This window comes from Pyrus communis, chromosome 4 (genome assembly GCF_041283825.1).
Source record: "Pyrus communis isolate YQ-2024b chromosome 4, ASM4128382v1, whole genome shotgun sequence".
Lineage (NCBI taxonomy): Eukaryota > Viridiplantae > Streptophyta > Magnoliopsida > Rosales > Rosaceae > Pyrus > Pyrus communis.
This window is the reverse complement of record NC_142568.1, coordinates 16892996-16918491: the sequence shown is the minus strand read 5'-3', so window position 1 is coordinate 16918491 and position 25496 is coordinate 16892996. Positions and strand designations below refer to the sequence as shown.

The window sequence follows — 25496 nt, the reverse complement described above, 5'->3', positions numbered from 1 at the left end:
TTCTCTAAATTATAACTATCCTGGAAGAGATAGTGTAATGCCCTTGAAGAGGCAATGGATATCCCAAAAGAAATGAAACATGCACATGAGAATGTGGGATCACAGATTGATGATAACCAATGGTAATTTTGGTTTTTACCAGTAGCTACTAAATTCATCAATGAGCTGTGGTGATATTGAGTCCCGTTTTTTTCCATCAACAAAATTATGGGCTAAAGATGGAGAAAGGCAAATTCCATTATAATTTTGTAAGAACGTAGAAAAATAGACCTATATACTTGGATACAATACAAATAGCCAAAAGATGTTGAACCTAGAAGGTTACATATGGGCATTTGTAATACCGTGAAATACACTCATATGATAAGACACAGGGTTGGAAACGAGTTCATATGAATGGAGAATTATATATGAAGGGTTATGAGTCGCCCACATAATATCTCCATAAATAAATCCTTCAAATATACATGGAAGCAAATTGCTCTGTATAAATTCTAGAGGAAAATGTGTCATAAAATGTAGAAAATCCCTGAAGGATTCAAATTGCTTGAAGAAAGCCCCGGAAGGGTAAAGCATGAAATATGTACTCAATACCAATGAATGGTATAAATTGCCTTAGTGAGTACTTCCATTATGATATTGTTGCAACATACTAAAATCTCTTGCAAGAGTTGATGATATTAAATTGGGACTCCTGAAGAGTCAAGAAAGATTATAAAGTGTTGAGAGAAATATTGTCTCGAACTGCAGAATCGAACAATATGCCAACACGAATCTTATCCATGATGTTTACGACATTAAAGAATCATATGGATTGAAGATTATGAGTTGAATACTCAAATAATTAATACACTAAGAATGATCATTTATCTTCGCGAGGGGTAAAGATAAATTGATATTTGGTCCAGAAGTACCACATCTTAGTGAAATATATGCTTTATTGTATTTAACACAATACACTGAATGAAATAAAGCTTATATATTAATATCTCCGAGAAATTACATACACATGAGTTAAAACAAACAAATAGGAGGGATCCTTTACAAAGGTTGCTCATGTGAAGCCTCAGTACTCGGAAGTACCCCAGAAGAGGAAGACACCAGAAGTTGATTATTTGGAGTCTCAATACTTGGTGGAACTCCAGACAGCTAAGACAATGGATGTCTTTGGAATAAAGACTCGAACCGCCGATTGTCATTTTGAGTCCGACCTTCGGATTACAGTAGCTGGTCGAGTTTTCTTTTCATGCTCGTAGAGTAATTATTTGCAAGCATGTGTAACACTTTATTCTCATGCTTAAGCCCTCTAATCTCTTGTTTAAGACTTGCCACCTCAGCCATTAATGATTCAACTTGGTGAGTTCGAGCAAGTAAGCGCTGGCCCATATTGGATACAGAGCCCGCACATTGAATACTGAGAGCCAATGAGTCTTGAACGGCTGCCTCATCAGACCGGTTTGAAAGGATTCTGTTGTCCTTTGGAGTGAGAAGATTCCTGGCTACCACTGTAGCAGTTATGTTATCCTTCATCACAGAGTCCCCAACCGTAAGAGGACCATTAGAAGATGAGAAGGACGGGCGCCATATGTTATCCTGACGCTGCTCGTCTGTATCAATCCTGAGACTCAAATCTAAGCAAATGTTAGATGGGCAAGCCATTTTCAAAAATGATGAAGGAAGTCAGATAAAATCTCAGAAGTGCAAGAAAGGGAAATTTCTGCCGGCAACAATTTTCTGAGTGTTTCTGAACAAAAATTGATATCTCTATAAAATGAGGGGCAACAGGACCACTTATTCAAAAATCGAAGAGACACCGATTTTCAAATTTCAAAAGCCGGATTTCTCTGCATGATGTCTGTCAACATTTTCTCAGACGCAATCTCAGCTCTTGGATATCACGTGCAACTTTGTCAAAGATCTCTGATAAAGTTGAAAACGCGTGAATCTTACTGTTCTAATTACACCACAGTTGCTGATAAGAGTAAAGGCACAGCACTACTACCTGCTATTGGGAAATCCATATATATGTCAACCTCTGTCCTCCATGGCAAGGCAGAACTGAAAAATATTTAACTCTTCCTCATCTCCGAGAATGCATCTTTCACAAAGTATCTCGAAATACTCAGTTTTCTTCCTCTCTGAAAATACATCTACAAACAAGTCACACCAGAGTAAGAGTATCTCATATCATCAGGGATGAGAGCAAGAGTATCTCATATCATGCAATCTCCCTGTCCTTTCCTTTGTCCTTGTTCTTACCTGCCAAGACAAGGATAAAGAAAGCAATATGTCGGAACCTCCACTCAAACTTGCGTTGCCACCAAGAAGTGATGGTCCATTCAAATACCAGGTTTGCATCCCACTCCTGTATCAGAGGACAAATACTACACGAGAAGATGCCAAACCTGCATAAGGAAAATACCACTTCTGCAAGGGGAGCAAATAAGGCAAGTGAAAATGATACATTGAAGCATGTGGAGACAACCACAACAAACACATGTCAGTTCATCCCCGACAAAGTCTAAGATCACTTGTCACATGCAGCTCCTCATGGTTCAATTTCATTCAAGATCAAGCCTAGACGGCCTTTGAAGAAATCACAAGTCCGATTCAAGATTAAGTGTCCACCACCCTTGAATCAAATTCAGCTCCAGATAAAATAGGTAAATTCAGACCTTTGGAGGAAGTCTAGCAGAAGGCCCTCCAACCCAGTTCAAGAACAAGTATGTGGAAAGTTAACAACAAGTGAAACACCTTATTCGGCAACTATCACCGCTAAAAGACTAAAGCAGCAGGATGAATGATCAGCCTAAATAATTTGAAATCAGGGGGAGATACTCATCAAGGGGGAGCATCCAAAAATAGATCGAGATCTTAACGAGGCAACTCATGTTGATATGTGGGCATCCAAGGGGGAGTGTTGAAAAGTCTCATGGGCAATGAATGCCCACAGTTCCATTTGTAGAAAATGAAAGTGGAAAATGAATTGTGCTGTCAGAAGACGCGTTACAAATTTCAACATGCAGTTAATGCATCAATATGGAATTGCTCTATAAATAGAGCACTCCATATGTTTTCATGTAACAGAAAAGATAAAAAGAGAAAAAAGAAAAAGAGCAGAGAAAGAAAAAGAGGAAGAGGAGAGGAGAGAATACATAGAGTTATCTTTGTACTCCTATTATTCCAATTATAATGAAAGCACCACAACTGCCCGAGGACGTACTCCAGTCACACTGACTGTAGAGGAACCTCGTAAATTTTGTGTCTTGTTTTATTTATTCCACTGTACACACATCGTCGATTTTACAACAAGAAGAAATATTAAGTGAAAAATATAAGCAAAGAGGATGGATATAAACTTGATCTCTCTCAACAAAACAAATAAAAATACAAGAAAAGAGGAAGGATGTAAAGCCTAAACTCGTCTAAAGAAAAACCTAGAAGATCTAAACTTGCAAAACAAGTCGCAAAGCACCAAAAGCAATAGGTTAGGAAAATAAAAACACATATCATGAAGGAGGACAAACCTACAAACCGAGATGCACATTATATGAAAATCGAAAAACCAGGCAAATCAAGAGAATCTGAATGTATGGAAGCAAAGATTGCCGGTGGGCAGGGAGTGATGCCAAACCAAGGTTGAAGAATATAAGCCCATATTAGTAAATTTCTCAGCAACCACATTCTCTTCTTGATAAATGTGTGAGCTCCAAATTTGCTTAGATACCTAACACTGAAAGAAAAGATGAGCAACAAATTCCTCAGAAGCACAACATAAATGACAAATGGATGCTAGAGAAAAACCTCGTCATTGAAGTGCAACCTCGGTGCAAATCTTATCATGAAAAAGCTGTCAAGCTGAAATAGATAACTGTGAAGGTATGGAAAGCCACCTTTCCCCAATCACAAACATTATGTTTACTGCAAAGAACCTCATAACCAAAAGCAAAGGAAAATTGTCTTAAAGAAGAGGGCTCCCAAATTAGCTTGTCATCCTTCGTAGCCAACGACAGAGGAAGGTGTAATACCTTATCCACCGCTAAAGGAAAAAAATCCATAAAATATTTTGGCAAATTCCAACATTGAGCTTGAACGACATTTGAAACCAAAGAAGTACGGAGAAATAATCGAAGATCATGAAGGATTAATAATGGGTTCATCCAACCATTTATCAAACGAAAAGGAAACTAACCTTTTTTGCCCAATAATTGAGCAATTATTCAAAAAAAGGAACAACACGCTACAAACCATGCCACACTTAGGGTACGCATCTTGTTTTTTTCATAAGATGCAAGAGGAAACCACTGACGAGCAAAAGAGACCTACGAAGAAGAAAACTATAAGGCCTCCCAACTAAAACTAAGCAAAGCCGTCAAGTTCAAAGTAGCTAAATCACAAAGACTAAGCCCACCTTCACATTTTGGACCACAAACCATATTTCATGATATTGTTACTAATGTACGAGAAGCTAAGTCACCTAATTGGATAAAATTTTGTGCACAAGCAAAAAGATGCTTCAAAAGTTTGGTTGGCCACTGATAAACAGAGAAATTATGGAGAAACAAATTATGACAAACATACTGCACTAATTGAATCCATCCTACCATTGAGAGAAGTTTACCTTTCCAACCCGAAAGACAAGCCATTGTCTTATCAACCAAAGCTTGAAAATGAATTCTCTTTGGTTTACCAAGAAAAATCAGAACACGCAAATAAGCAAAGGAGACATACCTAAACGAAAACCAAGATGTCTCTCCACATGAGCTTTGTGATGAGAAGAGGTGCACCGGAGGTAAAAACTGCTCTTGTTAGCATTAACAAATTGACCATAAGATGTGCATACTTATTCAAGAAATTCTGAAGAGAGCTAATAGATTGAGCATTTCCACGACAAAAAATAAAAAGGTCATATACATAGAACACATGAGTAAGAGGGCAACAACCCTTCAATCCGTAATTGCAATAATTTGTCCAGTGGAGTAAAGTAAGGTTAAACCTCTAGTTGGAGCATCTTCTGCAAGACAAAAAAGGAATGGAGAAATAGGATCCTCCTAACAAACACCTTGCAACACAAGAGAAAAATCCATGTGTGGTGCCATTTACTAGAACTGAAAGACGAGCTGACTGTAATAAGATATGAACTCAATCTACAAAAACACGACAAAATCCAAAATTTGAAATAACACAAAGAAGAAAATCCCAGTTTTAAGGTATAAAAAGCCTTAGCAATATCCACTTTTATGTGCACATTACTGTCAAAAACCTTTTTGCCCATAAAATTGAACCCTTAGAAACTAAGCCCATGCAATAAAAAATACGTCTATCTTTTAGAAATGCCGCTCACTAAGAAGAAATAATACGGTTGACAATAAGTCCGACTCGATTAGCAAGAATCCTATGAATTATTTTAAACACCATGCGACGATACTGAGTAACAATCGCAGCCCCTTTAACTTTTAGAGTTAAGCACAATAAAGTTTTATTTAGCATTGGGATATAACCCCTACCTTCCGAGGAATTTGATTATACATATGGAAACTGTGTCTCTAGCTATGGACCTTCATTTGTAAAGAGGAATTAGGTTTCTCTATCTTGGAATGCATATATTACAGAGCAGATATATATATGTTAGATTGTTTGTGTGTTTTTCGGTATACAACTTCAGTTTTTTCGAGAGAAAAAAAAAAAAAGGAAAATTTTGTAATTAAATGTTCGACATTTTAACATTAATGCTGTCCCCTTTTTAGCCTTTTTACTTACACTGGTGAAGGTCTATTTTTCCTACTCTTTAGAGGAGACTGGACACAAGCACCCATCGTCTACATGTATATTATGGTGAAGAATAAAAGAATCTCACACAGAGTTCTCCTAATATTAACATATTTTATTATTGGTATTTCTATTAACATATAACTGAGAGATCTAAAGTTTGAATTTTGAAAATGATAAGTTTGCAACCAAACTATTCCCCACCCTTTAATATAATTTGAACAACTTTATTGTTATCTCATTATAAGGCTAAGCACACTTTTTTTTTTTTAATGTAGATAATATCGTTTATTCAATAAAAACAAAAAATGCATAAACTACATATTTTCTCTTTTGTCAAAAGAGGATTCAAATTTTTTTTTTTAATTACAAGCTGTATTATTACTTTAATTTATATTAAGTAGACGAAAAAAATTTAAGCTCAAAATGCAACTGGTTAAAGAGAAATAGCCTAATCACGAAAACAATTCACTTCTTACATTTTTTCCCCTTCTGTTTATAAACAAACTACCTGGTTGGTAATCTATCCCAATGCAAAATCCTGCCAATATAAATGCGGAACATTGAACCTCTTTCTGGCGCTTATTTTATTTGATTTTTTTTAACAAATGAGAGTATCTATATTGACAGGTTGGAAGAAGTGAGTTAAGTTTTATAATGGATTAACTGTAATAATATGATTCAAATTTATCTTTAGTTACAACCGAATTTAAAATCTTTCACTTATAAATAAAAGAAAAATATTACTAAATCGTAATAATAAGTGAATCCTAAAGCTTAATTTGAAGATCAAATGAATGAGTCGACAAAATGAATTGATTGAACAAACGACTGCCGACAAAGCGTCCTGTGTTTCATAGCGTCAGACCCTGCTATCATTCCTGAATTAGACTGTTTATCGTCAACGGCGGGCCAAATGCCCAGGCCCACATGTATGGACGGTTAAAGGTTCCCACTGTGATGGGCCCTTCATGGCGCATCTCTGGCGCGCTTTTATATAAAGAAGAACGTGCAAAAAACGCCCCACTGAAAATGCTTACGTATGCCCTTGCCTAGCTTTGTGCACTAATGCTGCTTTTGGTCTGTGCCTTGAGTAACACTCATATCCGTACAGCACTTTATTTTGTGAAAAAAGGGCCACATGCCCTACTTATTTTTCACCCTTTTGCTCATTGCATCTCTTTGATTTGGCAATTACCTTTAATTCATATAATTATTTTTTTCTTAGAAGTCTCAATTAAAATTTCATACAGAACTCTTGAAATCTCAGGGTAAATCTTAATATGAACAATGCCGATCATAATCACGAAGTTCTGTAAATATCATAAAGTATCTTGAGGAGGAACTCATCCTCAATATTAAGGATTCAAGCCTTTCTCTTAACTGCATGGTAAGATGTTATTATTTAAGGTGATTCAGTTGCAACTTACAAGTTACAAGAAGGGTAAGGTTAATTGTACGCAAACAATATTCGACTATGAGTTAAATGTGAGTTATATAATGACTTACAATTAAAAAACACTCAAGCGTATGAACAATTAGTCATAGTATTTCTTACACCAAGCAATTAATGTATACACAAGAGGCAGTAGGCAGTGTTATAGTGGTAACCACCACAAATCGTTTGCTATGACATAATGATCATGTGTTTCCTAAGATTTTGAAGATACATTTAACCTTGAATGTTTACAGCCGCTCAAATGAGAGAATCTGCCATGCAGCATGATACTTGTTCTAAGGGACATAATGATCGTAAGTTTCTTTTACATCATGATTTGAAGAATTAGTTAATTTTTTTTGTTTATATATAGCAACTCAGATAAATGAATCTACATAAATACATCATGTCATGGGATGAGAAAAATACTAATAACAAAGCAGTGATCAGATAGAGAATCCCAACTTGGCTACTTTTGCAAGTTGTGAGTGAGTAAGACCCCACTCACGTGTATGTATTTGGCATTCTACAATAATTCTATTGCCGCCGGACCAATAACCTACCTCTGCTCTATTTTATTTTATCTTTTTCAACTTTAATATATGCTTTTAACCCAAAAAAACTTTACTGTATGTTCTTTTCATTGTCGGCTATAAGAGTATAAAACTTCCATTTGACAAAAAAAAAAAAAAAAATGTCTAACTTCCCCTTCTCTTTCGTTCTTCCAATTTTAATGAATCTTTATAATGGTTAAACTTGAATAAAACTTGTATAACTAAATGAGACATAACATTATAGCCAAATTCTTGTTTAGTTTACAATTATTATTTTCCTTTTGCAATATATATATATATATATATATATATATATATATATATATATATATATATGTTGAGTTACAAGTTGCAACAAATTATGAATTAAACCTACTTGACTGCATCCATGCATGCATCCAAACTTTTGTAAAACAAAGAAAAAAAAAACACTCTTTCTCTCTTTCTTATAAAACAAAGAAGGAAAAAACACTCCTTAATTTCTTAATGCCTTGCATGAATAAATCCTAACTAATCAATTCACAACTAGCACTTCCTTGGTTTTTCTAGATAATAAACCCTAGCAACATCGCATCCCAAAAGCGACGCGTTGGGACTTCAAAGCTTTGTTTGTGGGGACTTCAGTTATGAATTATCAGCTCCGAGTCTTCGACCATTGGTTAATTAAAACCCTAAATATATTAACAATATTGTCCCAGAAAGATGCCTCTGTTTGATGTAAGATAATACATAACTAATTACATAAAATAATTAGAAGTTGTTCTTATTCGACCTCCGCCACCAATCCTTGCTGTTCTGCAAATTCAACCATGTCGGCTATATTTTTAAATCGTCAGACTAGCTATAGGTTGTGAGAAAAATAAAAAATAAAAAATAATAATAAAAAAAAGAGCCTCTTATCAGTTGTAGGATTGTTTCTTACATTTCGGCTTCAAATTATATGAATATTTTTTTTCACTCAGAAACGTAGTAACCAACATATTTTTTTAAGAGTACGATATTCATTCATTAAATAATAAATATTACGTAGACGTGTTTAAAAAATCTTAATAAAGCATTATTAATCACAAATTATTGAGCAGTTCTTAAGTACTTTGTTGATAGCCAAGCTAACCGAAACCAACATGATTACAAAGATGAATAGAACTAGATTTAGTGTAAATCTCACACTAGTAAGACTGTAATTTATTTGTTTGCCGAATTAGTTTACTTCTTTGCTCTTCTTTTGCAATTTTGTATGGGGTCACTTCCAATTAATTAACATAATAACGATTTTTCATTGTTAATAATAGGTTAGATCAAAACACATGTACGACTTTAATCTGTTCATCATAATTTATCCATCCATGCATGACGAATGCTGCTTTCATTTAACCAAAATAACTCTTGATCAGTCTACTTCCACATTTTATTTGTTTTTTAATGCCATTATTTTAAGTCATCTATAGGCATCACAATTCATTCTTTAATCTGTTGAAAAATGCCTTATTCATCAGAACCATTCATATTTTCTCAAAGGAAATCGTATGCAAGTTTAAGTTAGCATGCTTAAGAAAGTATGAATTAATAATTTTGTGAAGAGGGTAGAATGATGGTTAAAGCATAACGAATTCATGTTTTAGGTCATCTTTGTTGACCAAATGATCTAAAAGACTAAGCTCCAATTGTTCCTCTAATTTTATTCCAGAAATAATCATCTTCCATTTTAAGCAGTGTGGCCTTAATTCATTGACATTGTTTTTCCGTGGAAAACACGAAACAAATAATTGTACTTACTATATATATTTCACATAGCTGACTTCAACTAATCTTACTAACTCGACCTTAAGAAATATGTGGTTGGTCCAATTATGTGGCAATTGTTTGATCTTCGACGACACGAACTAGCGTGATTAGTATTTCATAAACTTCAAAAACCCACTTCAACCAACCAAATTCAGAAGTGCTTTGCCTAAGCTTAAAGAAGTGATTTTTGCATATTATTTTTCTTCCATGCATACTTCTTTTGATTTCTGGACTTAATTAGATTGACTAAATAAACATGTGTCGATGCACAAAATCAGTGAGACTTTAGAACAACGTAAAATGTCAAGTTTGTGACCTTCACTTGGTTGTTCCGATCAACTAGTGATGATAATATGTAAAGAAATAGAGACAAGGAAGCAAACACAAGATGTACACAGATTACCCTAAGTTTAGCTACATTCACAGGGTAGATCGAGGTCTCATTAATAGTGAAGAGTTTACACAATACATAAGTTCAAGCATAATCATCATTATTCGGTTTTAATGACAAGTTTCAGTACCATAATGACATCCGGATTTAATTGTAGGAGAATTGTCACCGTTTATAGTTGAGGAGAGTCTTCCACTCCTGGTCGATGTGGGACTCTAGGAGTTTTATTCTGAAGTTGACAAGTGTTGTGTTGTGATTGGTCTCTTGATTGGAGAGGAACTCGTGTGCTTCGGCAGGGGTGCTTCCACATGAACTCTTCAGTGGGTCCTTGAATGTATGGAGTTGACCCATGCTTGGTAGTTTTGAGAGTGGTGACAAACAACATAAATTAAGGAAAATAAATGAACAAGAGTAAAAAGATCAATAAATTATATAATTAAATACTAAAGAAGATAAATACCAAAAAAAAGAAAAAAAAGAAAAAAAAAAGAAGTTTGCTGACAGATGTTATAGATAGCTATGGAGCAATGGTCCGTTAGGTTAAGATTTTCATATTCCTGAGAAAAAAGAAAGGAAAAACACATTGTCTTAATATTGCACTTGTACACCCGTATTTTCTAACCAAAATTTAAAATAAAAGAATCACATAATTAATAGCATATTCCTAATGTAATTAAGTCAACTGGCATGCCAAGGCACCTAAGAACCTCTCAATATTATCGGGTACTGCTATCTGTACATCAATTTTTACTTTTCACACATCTCTTTTAATTTCGTTCTTTGAAAAAAGTAAGAATATGGGTGTGTGAATAGCACGAACCTATTATTTAAAAGTATGCATAATTGAAGTTGCCCTACTTAATTTGGTTTCATACATAGGTGCTTTCAATCTATTGGTGTGCTTATCCCAGGTAATTGAGGTCAACATATCAAATAGGTGTATATTTCAATTAAAAGGTATAAACTTTAGAAAACTCGAACTACTTATCGTGTGTGTGTGTGTGCGCGCGCTCAAAGTCTGTCAGTATGTGTGTGTGTATGCTCAAAGTCTGTCAGTATATGTAAGCTTATTAATAAGTATGTTTATGTCAACGTTTATCATAAAATGCCAAATCTCGTATATTAATCTAGCTTAACTTACGTGACTTCCACTTGCAAGTTGCTTTAGTTAATTAATAAACTAATAATTGTGGGAGGTGTCGCATATTATAAATCGCACAAACGTGTCGCCTTGTAGTAGGTTAATGGCTAACTGCGTTTTACCAAGGTTGGAGGCGTCACCATTGCTATTATCCCTCTCATTCTCTTTCCTCCTTTCTCTCCTCCCCATCGAGACCAACCTCAAGGCTAGCCTCAATACCGTTCCACAATTCCAAACCAGGCTCAGATTAACCCATTCCTCCTGTATGCCTCCGCTTATTTTTTTTATGTGATATAGTTAATAGCATATATGAGTTAGGCCACTTGGTCAAGTAAGATATCCATTCATTAGTACGAAAATTCGAATTCTCCTATCTTTTGAAGTTAGGCCTTCCACAATAGGTCGAAAAATGTGAGAAGGTGCCCATGATGTGTACGCGTAGGATGAACCAAATCCTCGTTGAATTTTATTTTTCCATTAGAAGGGGCTCGTACATGTTTTGCAGTACCCCTTGTGAACACTCCACCCGTCTCTCAATATTGAGCTCATATAAAAATCACTCCTATAGTGGACCGAAAGATTTGAGTTTGATATCAATATATTGAATTCATGAGTTTAATATATTGAACCTATGAGTGAGTGTGATACTTATATTTAGTATGTTCTACAGTATGACTCTCACAGTCATTGAAGTCAAACTAGTGTAGTAGCAGCAATATTACAGGTATCAAACTCAGACGGCTTGTTTTTTTATATATAAGTATCACACACTCAATCAAACTACTCAGACTGTCTGATTTCTGTATATAAGTATCACACTCAATACATGAAGAATGAGGATCCTCTCCGGATCCTCTTTGTGAGGATCCCAGGAATCCTTCAATCACATATGTTTATCGTACATCATGAGTTATTTTTCATCAGGTACTATTTATATTTAATTTTAAATGAAAAGATTTATAATAATTTATGATTACACGATATGTGATGAACGAATATAATTAAAGGATTCCTAAAATTGAAGATCCGAAAATGATTAACATTCTATCACGAAATACGACCAGTAAAACACATAGTCGTTAATAACCATTAACAGGACTAGCAGACAGTGGCCCCCACATCCCATAGAAAAACAAATTTGTGGGTCCCCAAACCCACTCCCTCTCCCTCCAATTGAAGAAATTTTTAGTTGTGACGGGAACACGGATAATACACCACGTGTTTTTATGTAAATGATGAAAAATTTTAATTTTAAAGTTATTTACCTTTTAACACATATAACAAATTATTTATATAGGAACACATGATTTACCATTTCGTGTGACGGTCATACTGAAAAATCTCTTCTCTAATCGAGTTATAGAATCCGACTTTGGACAAGTTTGAAATCCGCCATAAAAAAAAATAAAATAAAATAAAAAAATCCGTGACCGGTTCACCGGCGGCGACATATTGTATAAGAAAAGCATACAAGCCATTGTTGTTTAGTTTGTGTTGCGTTTGGACATTCGGAGCTTCTGCACTTCGGGGGCGCGACAAAGAAGAAGAAGGCCCAACCAAACACTGAATACACAGAGAGAAATGGAAGCCACCGAATACGAACTCGATCAGCGTCTTCGTTTCTAGAGGTAACTGCTTTCTCAGTTTTCTTGCAGTAGCTGATCGAATTTTCATGAAAGGATCCTAAGAATTTTGTGTTTGTTTGTGTGTGTGGCAGCGATTTTTGGTTCGAATTAATCGAAACAGAGTTATGAACTGCTTATTTGAATCGGTCGAACGAGTAGAGGCTGAGCTTCTTATCGATTCTCGATTTGTTAAAGTGCTTTTTGATTACGCTGGTTAGTAGCTGAGAGAGAGCGGGTTAGTGTTTAGTGATGGAATTGTTTTCGACCGGTCCACCGATTAAACGAAGAGCTGGATTGCGGATTAAACAGGCGGGTCGGGCTTCGTATCGGGGCAGCTAGATAAGGTGTTTGTTTGTTTTTGCGTGCTTTTTCTAGAAGTGATTGATTGATTTTGTTACTAGTTGTTGTATTTGAGAGACTTTTGAGGAAGTTGAGAAGATAATGGGGACTACTGCTCTGAGGCAGTTGCTGAAGAACCTGTGCAGCAATTCGCCTTGGAATTATGCTGTGTTTTGGAAGCTCAAGCACCAGAGTGATTTGTAAGCTTCTTTTCTCTTCTTTTATCTGGTTTTCGCTATGAATTATAGTAGAAAATTTTAATCTGTTTATCCGTCATTAGAATTTGGAAAGTAATTAATTAGTTAGTCAAAATGCTTTTGCGATTTTAGTTTTGATGATGATCTTGCTGCTTCCTTGGTGCACTATGTGCATTTTGTTTGATTCGAATCACATTAAGATATGAAACATATTATAAATGCATAGAGAGGTTTCAATATTTGTATGTTATTAGGAATTTAGGATTGACATACTAATGGAATTTCTGTGCCGAGTTTTATGTGTATCTCACCTATATCAAATCCAGTGACGATCTTCATTATGATACTGAGCTTCTTGTTGTCTAAGGATTTTGTCGTGGGAGGATGGGTACTGTCATCACCCAAAGCCAATAGAAGCTGTTGAGCATGGATCGGATGATATTTATTTCAGCAACGCAAATCAGATGCTTTTTAAAGGTTTTGCAACAAGTATACATGATGGTGGATCTACAGGATATCCAATTGGACTAGCAGTGGCTGATATGTCATATCTTCAGCACACATTTGGAAAAGGGTACAATCTTGTTCTTGACTCTAGTCTTGTTGTGTGCCTCCGTTGACTCTCCAAAAAAGTCTGTATATGTGTTTTACAAGAAATATATGCAAATATATAAGTAACCAAAGAAATTTCGGCGGAGGTGCAAAATTTCCATTTGTCTTACAGTTGTCGTTTGCGTAAACTCTTTCTTTACACACATTAATGACCGCTACTTAAAAAAACCGGTGCTATTTGCAAATGTTTTGTTCTTGAAAGATATCAGCAAGCCGCACAAGGTGTTTAATTTTAAGTTTCTCAAAATCGTAGGGAATGAAAAATGGTTCACTGTGGATTTGAATAATTTCTCAGGGTTGTTGGTGAGGTGGCATGTACAGGAAACTATAGCTGGGTATTCCTTAACAATCTGTGCACCAGAGAGTCTGGCTCTAAGTTATTTCCTGAGGTAAATCTTATTCTAACATGCTGATGTAAATTCTTAGCGATCTTTGTATACAGTTGCTAAAATTTCTTCTAGTAGTGAACAGTATATCTAAATAAGAATATATTTTCGCAGTGTCCAGATGAATGGATTCTTCAGTTTTCATCGGGTATCAAGGTAACTAGTTTGTCAGCACATACTAGCCCACACTTATGACTTTAATTCCTCAAGTTTCGCATGTTTGTGATGGATGGAAATCTGAGTACATATTTGATTTCTCATTCAGACGATTTTACTTGTACCTGTGCTTCCATATGGAGTTTTGCAACTTGGCTCCTTGGAGACGGTTCGTGCTCATTCTGAACTCATTCTAGATAAGCAATTTATGTCATGTAACCCTTGTCATTATAGTGTCGTAGCTTATAGCTTACAAGTTTATGTCCTTTCCCCTTTCTGGATCTTAGGGAGCATGTGCTTCTCGGTCTGAATTCTCTGTCTGTGTCCCATGTACATCGATTTGTATTCTTCTTATTTATCCCTTTCTCTTTTTATCAAGATTTCAGGTTGCTGAAGATCCAACAGTGGTTGCTTTTGTGAAAGATAGATTCAATGACATTCACAATGGTATGGGGAAAATTGTACCTTACAGTCAAGCTCAATCGTCATGGTCACAATCATCAAATTTAATGGAGACCACATTTGAGCCATCAGGTGTTACCATTAACCCACTGAAAGTTGAAAAGTCAGAAGATGTTGATAACATCAGATATAATAACCTATTGTCGACATTGGGGCACTTGTTGCCAACTGCTGAAGATTCACTTCTAGAGACCGGAACAGATCAGCCAGAAGTTCTAAAGCGTAGAGACGAAAGTGTGACTGGTGTTCCACCAATTTATCACATTGGAGAATCAAGTCCACTCAGTCAGTCGATAGATACCAGCTTGCTGGGTATGATGGAAAGTCAGATGTTTGGGTTGTCTTGTCTGGAGGAAGAACTCCTAGCCTATTCTCAATTTGGTGGTTACAATTTGGAAGTGTTTGGAGAATCCATGAGCGATTTCACTTCTTACCCTGTTGGAGGTGTAGCTGAACTGTTCGAAGACGGTAATGCTAAAGATACAAGTTACAGCATGGTGAATAATTTCTTTAGCTTTCCTGAAACTTGTGAACTACACAAAGCACTTGGAACACTTTCGCAGAGGCAGACCGATGAAAATTTATGGGATCCATCCATTGGCATTGATGATACGTGTAGCAGCTCTAGTTTGCAGAAAGATCTGGCTAGCTGTATTGAGCCATCATGGTTTTCCAAAGGAAGTGATGCTGAGAACCTCGTGAAAGCGTTTGTAGCCAAAGATGAAACCTCGTCTAGCCGATCAGACAATATTAAATCATCTATTACCTCATCAAGTCAATTTCCTGCTTCTTTTAAACAATTGAAATTTGAAGCGTGTGCCCCAATAGGAAGTGGTTCGGTGACATGGAACCAATCATCTGCTTTACTTGCCAGGGGTGCTACTCCAGCTTCTTTCACAGACATGATGAGCACTTTGGTTGATGAAGAGCAGCAGGGGAAAGGGTACAAATCTGTGAAGCCTAAAAGGGAACAAAAGTTATCTGGTGGCACTGCAAGGAAGACCAAGATTGGCAATAGCCCGAAGCTAAGACCAAGAGATAGACAACTGATTCAGGATCGTGTCAAGGAGCTGCGGGAACTTGTCCCAAATGGTGCCAAGGTGAATATCCTTTTTGTATTTGTTGTAGGCTATACAGAATTGATTATTTTTCTCTAGCTTAATGTGCTTTGTATGCGGTGAATTCAGTGCAGCATTGACGGCCTTTTAGACCGAACCATAAAACACATGCAGTTTTTAAGAAACATGACTGACCAAGCCGAAAAACTGAAGTGCTACACAAAGCAAGAGGTATGCAACGTTTATTTCAAGTAACGCTCCTTTGTGCTGCAGAGCTTCCGTTAATTGCCATCTGATTTTCCAGACAGTTTTCGATCTACTTTGTAGGTTGAAGAACAAAAGCATCCATAAATTAGAAATTTTGGAACAACTTGACCTCTTTGCATGAAATAATTAGAATGAATGTACCAATGAATAGCTGCCACCACAAGCACGATGACTCTCTTAGACAAAAAACACTTATGTAACAATATACTGGACTCATATAAGCTTTTTAATCCGCAAAGCCATTTTATAGTTCCAAATCCAGCTGTTGGCGTTGATGTTGAAGACAAACGCACTAATCACAAGTTTCTAACCAAATCCTTGATGCTTTTTCAGGCACCTCGTTCCAATAACATGAGCGAAGCCACAAGTGGCTGTGAAAATGGGACAAGCAGGGCTTTTGAAGTTGGAAGCGAACACCAGATTTGCCCCATTGTGGTAGAAGATCTTGAACACTCGGGACACATTCTCATAGAGGTCTGTTGCGTGTCCTCGTCTTTGTTAATTTTCTGAACGCAGAGCTTCATAGCAGAAACATTTCATCCAAATCTTCTATAACTACTGCAGATGCTATGTGATGAACATGGACTTTTCTTAGACATAGCCCAAGCTATCCGACGGTTGGAACTGACTATCTTGAAGGGTGTCATGGAAACTCGCTTAAGCAACATGTGGGCACACTTTGTTGTTGAGGTATACTGTCTCTACAATAATTCCATCTAGCAAAAAGGCCGAAGTATGGTTTTGGTCGTATCATGTAGTTTCGGTGAAGTTCCACTTTGGTCCATGTAGTTTCAGTTTCCGCAGTTTTAAGAACATGGTTTACTAGTTGCAATTTAAGAACAATTACTCAATCAAATTTTCAACGAAAATAGCACGTTTCGGGTAAATGCGGGGTGTTTTACTCGTGTAAAACACCCTATTTACTCTCACATTTGTCTATGATGTGCTAATCGTGTTGAAAGAGTTGTGGAATTTTGTCCTTGAATTGTTGCAATTAGTAACTACAGATACCAAATGCGAAAGAGGAAACTACATAGACCAACAATTGTTCGGAAACTAGGAAGACGAAAATCGTAATTTAGTTGAAAGAAGGCCGTAATTGTCGCTGTTCTAAATGTTATGTTGGTTTGAATATGCCCAGGCTCCACTGGGGTTTCACAGAATGGATGTGTTTTGGCCACTGCTGCATCTTCTGCAACGCAGAAGTAGTTCAATATCAAGCAGGATATGATGCGCCTCCATTTGCATCCAAGAAAACGGGTAAGCCGTCGAATATTGTGGTTTCGAAACCTCAGAAACCAGATGACGATGACGATACCTAGGAGACATCACCATCAATCCTCATCAGAAGACTGTAAATTATCAGTACAAGTACTTAATTGTCTGTGTACAAATTAAGATTTCTATGCATTTTGATGAAAACCGGCATCACTAGAAAGAATGGAACACATGGCCGTACGGCTCCGCGAGTGTGCGCATAGAAATAATGTACAACTGATACAAGTGGGTCTTTCGGCTAATAACACAGGCTAGTGAAGTTGGTCATCCTAAAAAGTCATTCCTTTTCTATCGTCATCATCGATTGGCCCCAACTCAAATGGGTCTTTCGGCTAGAAGTAGCGTATGCCACCAGCCACATGCAATATTTTTCGGTAGGCAACCTTCTATAGAAACTTGAGAAGGAGTGTTCCTATCCACGGAATCGCCCAAGCCAAGCTACATACAACCGGGAATGGAAAAGCTCGTTAAAAGTTAAAAAAGATTGTTCAAGAATATACGTTTGTGGCTCAAAGATTTTGATCATGTTAATTAGTATACCTGGCCATACTTATTCCACCCCCAACTAAATAACTGGCCGTCTTCTGCAGCCAAAATAACAAAGGGAACGATCAAATTAAAAGATTTGAGAATTATCAGTGACTAGTGCGAGTATCAACGCTTTTCAGCTTCATTTGCTTACCTGTTAGAATGACACTATGTCGGGCGCCACAGGAGGCTACTTTTGCATGCTTGCTTCCCAAACCCGGAAAATCCAATATCTTAGGTAGAGTCTGAAGCAACAAGAATATGATTTAGTTAATTTATACGAGGAAATAAAATGCATGCATACAGCAAGAAGATGGGCCAAGTTAAGAACAGAAAGCTGAAAAAAGAACCTAGACAGAGAGAGTGTTGAGCTTACCTCAGCCTCGTCGCCACCTGTTCCCAACTGTCCAAACTGATTCCCACCAAAAGCATGTACACGACCATCATCAGATATACATAGAGTATGCCATAGTCCGGCAGCGATGTTTTTCACTTTAGTACCGGATAATGAATTCAGATAACTTGGTCTTAGCTGATCATTTGTATTCCCTTGCCCACACTGGATCAAAACAAGAAAAGAAAAGACATGCCACAGATAAATAACAAGAACGAAGAAAAGAAAATGCGATTCAATTGAAAATGTAATCAGTAGAGCTCCTAATTATAACAGTGTGTAAGGAAAGCAAACAATTTACTCAGTGCAAGACAACATAGCATTAGACCTTGACTAGCATAGCAAGCTCACCTGTCCATAGAGCCCCCAGCCAAACGTAAGCAGTGCTCCAGCATCTGTAAATTGAAAGATCATTTCTAAGGGTAAAGAAGTGAATACAAAATGAACTGGTCACACAAAAGTGGACGTCTTCGTCAAATTAACAGGACCCATAGAACAACCAAGAACAATCCGGCATTTTGCATGGATCCAAAGGTAATTAAGGATGGGAAGCAAATAAGTAGGATTATATCAACGCATACAACCTACAAACGCAGTCTATTAACCAGCTCTTCATTCTCTGGTTACAAGCTCTATACGATCCCTTAAATGCTGACCTGTTATTACCGCACTGTGCCGGCCTCCACAAGCAATCTCCTTCACACAACTTCCAGGAACTTTTGAACCTTGAGATACCACAGAAGACCTATCCTTCCCAGAAGTAGATGGCTCAATACAGGGTATGACATGAGGAGAAGAAACCATCTTTACCCTGGTTCCCAAACCTAGCTGTCCTTCGCCTCCATAGCCCCAACCCCACACCTGTCCCATATCTGAAACTTCGGTTAAAATTATGATGCATCAGGAGTCTTGCGTTACATCAAAAATCTTCCATAGCTTCGTACATCCTACAAACCTACAAAACTATATGGTGTGACCACAAAGAAAAGCAACTGCCCTGAAAGTCTTAAATATAAACCTGAAACTTTATTACCTGTTAATGCTAAAGTGTGGCGTCCGCCAGCTGCAACAGTAGTGATTCTCACTCCAGGACCCAGAGTTACAAGACAAGGAGAGGGAGTGAAGAATTCTTCACTACCTGTTGAGCTTTCAGATTCAGGTTTAGCTGACGAAATCTTCCTTCGCTTTGCAATGTCCTCTCCGGCCCTTTTGCTGTCAAGATTAGATACTGTCCCACTAGTCAGATTGAAGCCTTTAGGCACCGAGTTTACTGTATTAAATAATAAGGTCTTAATCACATTGATCTAGTACAATTTAGAAGGTGCATGTTTCTCCAGATATACCCAGGTTACAGAAATACCTTGTTCAACTAGTAATGAACTTTGATTCCCAGTAGTATCCCTTTGAAGGCATCCCACCATACCCAGATCACCGATAAGATTCCCAGAGGGGACACACTCTTTCCAACCCCAAGTGTATAATTCACCATTCTCTGTAGCATGTACATTGGCCAATAACCACAATTAGTTCACATTCTGCTCCTAAACAAGGGGACCCGTTTGATAACCATTTTGTTTTTAGCTTTTGTAGTTTTCATTTTTCTTGTAGATATAGAGGGGAAATACATGAGAGAAATGAATGATGTAGAGGAGAGGAGGAAGTACAGTGTGAGAGACATAGAAAAAATGTACAAGAAAAGGAATACAAATTGAAAACTAAATACCAAAGTTTATTTTAAGTTGTTTTCGCTATACAAATTTTGTTTTCATTTATTCTTTATTTCTTCCCCTCCCTCTCACCACCCTTCTTCATCTCGCCTTTCTCCCTAAACTTTCTCCATATCTCAGGTGCAAAAAATGGACTAAAAATTAAAAACGAAATGGTTATCAAACGGGCCCTAGATTATCCATAATTTTTCATGTTATCAAACTCAAATTGAAGAATTACCGTGGTGTTTCACACGTGTTTCCTAAATGCAACTAGTACTAAGAAACACTAGTAATCCACACATCAGTCAACTAACCAATTTACACGTAACTCATTTCGTTTCAAACACAAATTTAAGTACTGAATTATGAATATTCATTCCATCATTTTCACAATCCAAACGGTCACCAGAAATCGGAGCAAAAACCTACCCGTAACAGAAACGCAATGGGCCCAACCGGCAGCAGCCTTGAGTATTGAAGCCTCATTTGGGAGACGATAAGGCTCCGGCGTCTCCTTAACAAACGTGCAGCAACATAAACAAAAATCCAAAACAAAGATGCAAAAATTAGTTCCAAACAATTCGAATTCTAAAAACATTTCAGCAATTAGAAGATCGCTGCATTACCCCGTGCTTCCCTGAAACGACGTAGCTCTGCCCCTCGTCGTCCGTCGACCCCCACGTCATCAACTTCCCACACTCTAATCAGAATCATCATCCAAGCAAATTGAAAAAAAGGATTTACAAACTGAACATGTAATTAAGCATTAATCACTTGTTTAAAGATTGAGAATTGGAGAACCAAACCTGAGATGGCCATGGCGAATCCGCAACCGCCGCCGCAGACGTCCTTCCACGAATCCCCACCGTCCATCCGATTCGGGAACTGCACAGGCGTCAGAGACAGTGTCGGAGACTTCTCCGACGATACTCCGGGAAGATATCCCCACATATACACCAGAGCTTCTCCCCGCTCCTCCGTTTTCGTCGAGCCTCCTCTTACCCCTTCATTGCAGTCCATCGCCGATCCGAAACGACCTCGTTTTCTCGCGTAACAAATCTGAGAACAAAATCTCTCTCTCTCTCTCTCTCTCTCTCTCTCTCTAGCGAAAGCTTCAGTGGGAAAGTTACAGCGAGACCGGAGAAGAAAGCAAAAGGACTGAGAGAGACATGAGATCGAGGCATTTCATTTACCGGGACGCAACTTGCGCCACGTCGGAAGCCACGTGGAGCGATCTGGACCCCGAGTGCGGATTACCATTTTTTAAGCCACCAGTGTGCTGGAACATTCTGGAAGAGGGAGTTGTCGAGGAGGTCTGGTGGGTCACCACGTGTGTGGTGGGCCCTGTGCGGGTTGGCGTGTATATATTTTAATCATTGTCCAATCTGAAATTTAGCTCGGATTTAGATATGGTTTGGGGTTGAGGTGATTTAAAAAAACACTGGTATGAAAAAAAAAATTAGGAGAGTTTTTGATGTTTGGTAAACACCCTAATTTAGTTTTTCTTCAAAGTAGATAAAAAAAAAAAAGCTAAAAAGTGGAAGCTACAAAAAGCAACTTCAAAAAATGGCGTATTGTGGAAATTACCAATATTGCCCTCCTTTCTCCTTTCTCATTTCTCCTGATTCTTCTTAGGAGAAAGAACAATGTCGTGGCCATACGACATGTACGGTGTGGCCAGAAATTTCAGAGAAGCTGCCTCCGGTAAGCTTGCAGTGCCGATGTCGCTCGGGTTGAGTGGTGATAACAGTCCGAGTCCCCCGATTCCATCGGTGGTGGAGCTGTCAGGAGCAGCCTACTGAAGGAAAGACTCATGGTCCACGAGCGCTATCATCGAGCATGATAGAATCAATTCCGCAGCCAATTTTATCCTCAGAGTGTGGATGATGAGCAAGAAGCCTTTCCACCACAATCCTTCATCTTCCTCCGTCAGCTGCTCACCATCCAAATACCTATCAGAGTGCAGAATCTCCTTGGCTAGCAAAACGATGAGCTCGATGTCGTTTAAAATCTCCCGTTCCTTAACTTTCCACTTGCAGTAGTCAGGGTCGTCCCAGCGAGGGTACTTCGATGGCTCTTTCATGCAAAGCCTCTCAACGAGGACCTCTCTGCTGAGGACAATGGACTCTCCAGCCGAGTCGACCCACTCACCCCGCTGCACTATGCCCTGTCGCTTGGGACCGCAAGCCCAAGGCCCAAGCGTCGATGGTGGACTCGCGCACAAAGGAACGAAACTGTACGCAGCAGCAACAGGTTTAGAGTCGCTATTCGCGTCGTCGTCGTCATCTCATTGTTTGAGTGGCATCAGTGTATGGTGGATCATGGTAGTGACTGTGCATGTGTTTGGTTATTAGGTTTCTGCAAATTCACGGTGGAGGTTGTGAGGGTTCCATAGTGTGAGATGAAAAAACGAACGACGTCGTGGCTTATCATAGTACATTTAGTATTATAAAAGGTCATTTCACACAGTCACAGCTGTTTTACATAAAAATTTACCAAATACTATCATACTGCTTTTTTTTTTTTTTTTTTTTTTTTCCCAACAGCACTTTTACAAAAAAATTTACCAAGCACTCTGACAGTTGCTTATTCTCACAGCACAACAGAAGTAATATTTTTTCAAAGCATAACAATACCAAACCAGGCCTTAGAATAATAACAGTGCAAGTTGCGTGGAAAGAGATCTAACGTTGGATCCAAATATTTATAACCGATGGTCAGAAAAGTGCCACAACGTCGTGGATCTAATCAAGTTGTGTTAGAGGGTGGGAACCCCCTTACCCAATGAGAACTGGAATGGGGCACGAAGTCAGGTAAGGGGGACCGGGATAGGGCACGAAGCCGGAAATAAAACAAATTGTACGAAATTAGTATCATTTTTATTCGAATTTCAAACAATTTAATAAACAACTTTCATAATAATCTGATTTTTGACTGGCCGGCTTCAAGCCCTTACCATCCCTACCAAGTACCAACGGATCTATTTGCATCAACAAATCAAACTCGTCCGTGCATTTTTGGGGTTTTTCCCGTTCTCTATAGACTAGTGTGCTCAATTTTGATGCTAGGTATTTATATATAAAACCAGCACGATAAAATAGTGAAGCTTTCAATTTATACTAATAATGTGCTCATTTAATAGTGAAAAACAACGAACAACTATTCAATAAAAATAGGACAATATTACACTCTAGTAAATTAAAGATTGTTTATGTCTAAAATAGAAATTATTTTATTCAATCTATTCTATTACAATACAAATCTGACTTTGTTCCGTACTTTTTTTTTTATTATGTCTTTGATAAATGATTACTATGAGCCAAACTCAATAGAATTTGATCATACAATGACCCATATATATAATCCGTATCTATAATTCGATTAAATTACGAATAATCAGGAATACTACTCCCCTTCAAATTTAGAAAACCTTTTAGGTAGATTAAAAGGATCATCTTATTTAAGCCCTTATCTCTAAATCCCATGAGAAACTTTATATCACAAAGTTCATGTTTTGGCTATTTCCTACATAAATATCCAAATTGTTCACATTTGAAATATCTCAACAGTTGAGGCAAATATATGTACGCGAGCTTGAACTGATGTTAAAATGTATTATCCTTAAAAAAAACAACATAAACGCCAACGTACACATTTTACATACTTTTTGGACAAGAGTTATTAAGAAATTGATTAAATGTAACTCTATACATCTTCAAATTAATGGAAAAGGATAACAAATGTTGGGGACTGATGGTAGGTTGAAAATTGGCAACCCTGCATATTACTACTCAGTATGCTAGAAACCACTAACAGTGAATCCTCCATCAACGCTAATCACTTGTCCATTGATGAAAGAAGCAGCAGGGAGGCAAAGGAAGGACACCAGAGACGAAATTTCATTAGGCTGTGCAAGACGACGGATGGGAGTTCGACCTATCAGCCGTCTGAAATCTTCAGCATGACCATCCTGATAATTTAAAATGATCAAGTTTTAAACGTGTCAGATCAATATACCTAATGCAGTTTGGTCAAATTGTTACAAATCAAGGTTAATTAAGCCCAGAAAAATAATTGGCCGGAGGGGAGTGCTACATACATTTTCGACTTTAGCCCCAGTGTTGACAGCCCATGGTGCCACAGCGTTTGTACGAATGTTGTCTTTTGCCCATTCACATGCCAAATTTTTTGCAATCTGTATCACTGCTCCTGTAAATATGGAAAAAACAGAAAAAAAAAATTTAGGGCTTTGTAGGTGAGAACTATTTGCAATCTTATTTTAACTAAAACAAAAATAAGTAATATATTACCTTTGGTTGCTGCATAGGCAGATAGTCTGGGTAGAGCTTTCAGACCAGCAATAGAGGAGACAAATACAATACTTGCATCTTCTGAGGCTTTCAAGAGAGGATATGCAAGTTGAGAAAGATGGTAGGGAGATTCAACATTGGTGCCCATCATGCCTGAAAAATCTTCCAAAGTGTAATCTGCAGTACTTCTGAGAGTACATATTGCAGCATTATTTACCTGTGCCAAATAAAATATCACTTAGAAAATTAGATTTTACACCAAGATTGAAAAACAAAGCAAAAATAGTTAGGTCTTACGGTCTAATAATTATTATTATGTAGAGTCACAGATAATGTTGAACAATGCAATCCAAACATCGGAAACATGATAGAAAAAATTATGACTCAATTATACTGAATGATTTCCCTCTTAATTGCACCAACACCTTTTGTGCACCACATGCCAGGCTATGCAAGTGGTTAAGTTGGAACTATATTAATGTGATCAATAGTACACCGCTGACCCGACTCGGAAATTTGGACACATAACACAGAAAGAAAGAGAAAAGTAAGGGCAATAAGTAAACTTACAAGGATGTTAAGCTTGCCATTGAAAATACAGGAGACGGTTTTGATGAGGTTTTCTCTTTGAGCTTTAGAAGTGAGATCACAAACTGAGCCTGTCACTTTGAATCCCTTATCTTCCCATTCTTGAAGCCTCTCAACAATCTGTGCTTCGTTACGAGCACAAGTATGCACGGTTGCACCAAGTCCTGCTAGCTCTTCTACTATGGCATATCTAATGCACAAGTTATTTATGAGAACAACGTCAGCAAGAGATATAGATATGAATCTACTAAATAGTAACGAAACAAATTGAGAGCGAGACTGAGATCAGAGAGCTAGCTAACCCGATGCCCTTAGTTCCACCAGTGACGAGGGCGGTCATACCCTTTAGAGACCATCTTTGGCTGTTGAAACCGGCCATTGGTATGTTTTGCTTGAACTGTTGATTGCTTAACAGGCAATAAGAAAGCTGAGTTTAGTGCAGAAGGTTGAACTCAAGAAGAATGAACTAAAATGTGGATGTGCTGATAATCTATGAAAGCTTTGCATAT

The 25496-nt window shown here is 37.5% G+C and overlaps 3 protein-coding genes across 5 annotated transcripts; 1 reads left to right on the top strand and 2 right to left on the bottom strand.

Annotated features, from left to right (window-relative positions):
- Positions 1-12411: 12411 nt before the first annotated feature.
- On the top strand, positions 12412-17734 carry LOC137722235 (transcription factor EMB1444). The gene is made up of 11 exons (XM_068461192.2): positions 12412-12706; positions 12796-13242; positions 13607-13813; positions 14147-14240; positions 14352-14393; positions 14503-14562; positions 14780-15955; positions 16043-16144; positions 16514-16654; positions 16745-16870; positions 17322-17734. Exons 2-11 carry the CDS (start codon positions 13145-13147, stop codon positions 17409-17411), a joined length of 2136 nt encoding a protein of 711 aa, XP_068317293.2. The 5' UTR covers positions 12412-12706; positions 12796-13144; the 3' UTR covers positions 17412-17734.
- Positions 17560-21321, bottom strand: LOC137722236 (ultraviolet-B receptor UVR8). 3 transcript variants are annotated; one of them, XM_068461193.2, is made up of 11 exons: positions 20896-21321; positions 20716-20789; positions 20519-20603; positions 19741-19872; positions 19414-19650; positions 19037-19252; positions 18732-18775; positions 18363-18545; positions 18141-18231; positions 17999-18042; positions 17560-17896 (listed from the first exon to the last, which is right to left on the bottom strand). In XM_068461193.2, the coding sequence occupies exons 1-11, from the start codon at positions 21107-21109 to the stop codon at positions 17774-17776; spliced, it is 1443 nt and encodes a 480-aa protein (XP_068317294.2). In that variant the 5' UTR covers positions 21110-21321; the 3' UTR covers positions 17560-17773. The 3 variants fall into 3 exon arrangements, with proteins under 3 accessions (XP_068317294.2, XP_088548795.1, XP_068317295.2); XM_088692669.1 differs by having other exon boundaries at positions 17999-18039; positions 20896-21243; XM_068461194.2 differs by having other exon boundaries at positions 19414-19608; positions 20896-21243.
- Positions 21322-23674: 2353 nt separating this feature from the next.
- LOC137723485 (tropinone reductase homolog) lies at positions 23675-25491 on the bottom strand. The gene is made up of 5 exons (XM_068462680.2): positions 25290-25491; positions 24970-25177; positions 24400-24616; positions 24189-24298; positions 23675-24059 (listed from the first exon to the last, which is right to left on the bottom strand). Exons 1-5 carry the CDS (start codon positions 25364-25366, stop codon positions 23889-23891), a joined length of 783 nt encoding a protein of 260 aa, XP_068318781.1. The 5' UTR covers positions 25367-25491; the 3' UTR covers positions 23675-23888.
- Between the last annotated feature and the right edge of the window lie 5 nt (positions 25492-25496).